The sequence below is a fragment of the Eimeria mitis genome, genomic scaffold (genome assembly GCF_000499745.2).
Source record: "Eimeria mitis Houghton genomic scaffold, Emh_scaff677, whole genome shotgun sequence".
NCBI lineage: Eukaryota > Apicomplexa > Conoidasida > Eucoccidiorida > Eimeriidae > Eimeria > Eimeria mitis.
This window is the reverse complement of record NW_013574886.1, coordinates 10207-10542: the sequence shown is the minus strand read 5'-3', so window position 1 is coordinate 10542 and position 336 is coordinate 10207. Positions and strand designations below refer to the sequence as shown.

General features: G+C 57.1%; 1 protein-coding gene across 1 annotated transcript in view; it reads left to right on the top strand.

Moving 5' to 3' along the window:
* Positions 1-336, top strand: part of EMH_0019440 (MGC53542 protein, related, related) — a gene marked incomplete at both ends in the record, with an annotated part of 9839 nt that overhangs the window by 5034 nt on the left and 4469 nt on the right. Inside the window, one exon of the mRNA XM_013501361.1 lies at positions 19-261. Within this exon, the coding sequence (XP_013356815.1) occupies positions 19-261 (243 nt within the window). The remainder of the gene's footprint in view (positions 1-18; positions 262-336) is intronic.

The window sequence follows — 336 nt, the reverse complement described above, 5'->3', positions numbered from 1 at the left end:
ATTCCGGCTCTTCATCAGATGCTGCTGCTGCTGCTGCTGCTGCTCGGCAGCAGCAGCAGAAGCGTCTGCAGCAGAAACTGCAGCAGCAGCAGCAGCAGCAACAGCAGCAAAAGCAGCAGCAGCAAAAACACAGGCTACCGCAACACGACCAGCATCACCAACAGCACCTGCAGCAACACAATCAGCAACATCCCCAGCAGCAACTGCAGCAACAGCAGCAACTGCAGCAGCAGCAAAAGAGAATGCCTGCCAGCGTTGGAGGTAAGGCGCAGCTAGCCAGAAGTACCCCTCTAGTTGTTGCTGCTGCTGCTGCTGCTGCGAAGACGGTAGGGCTTG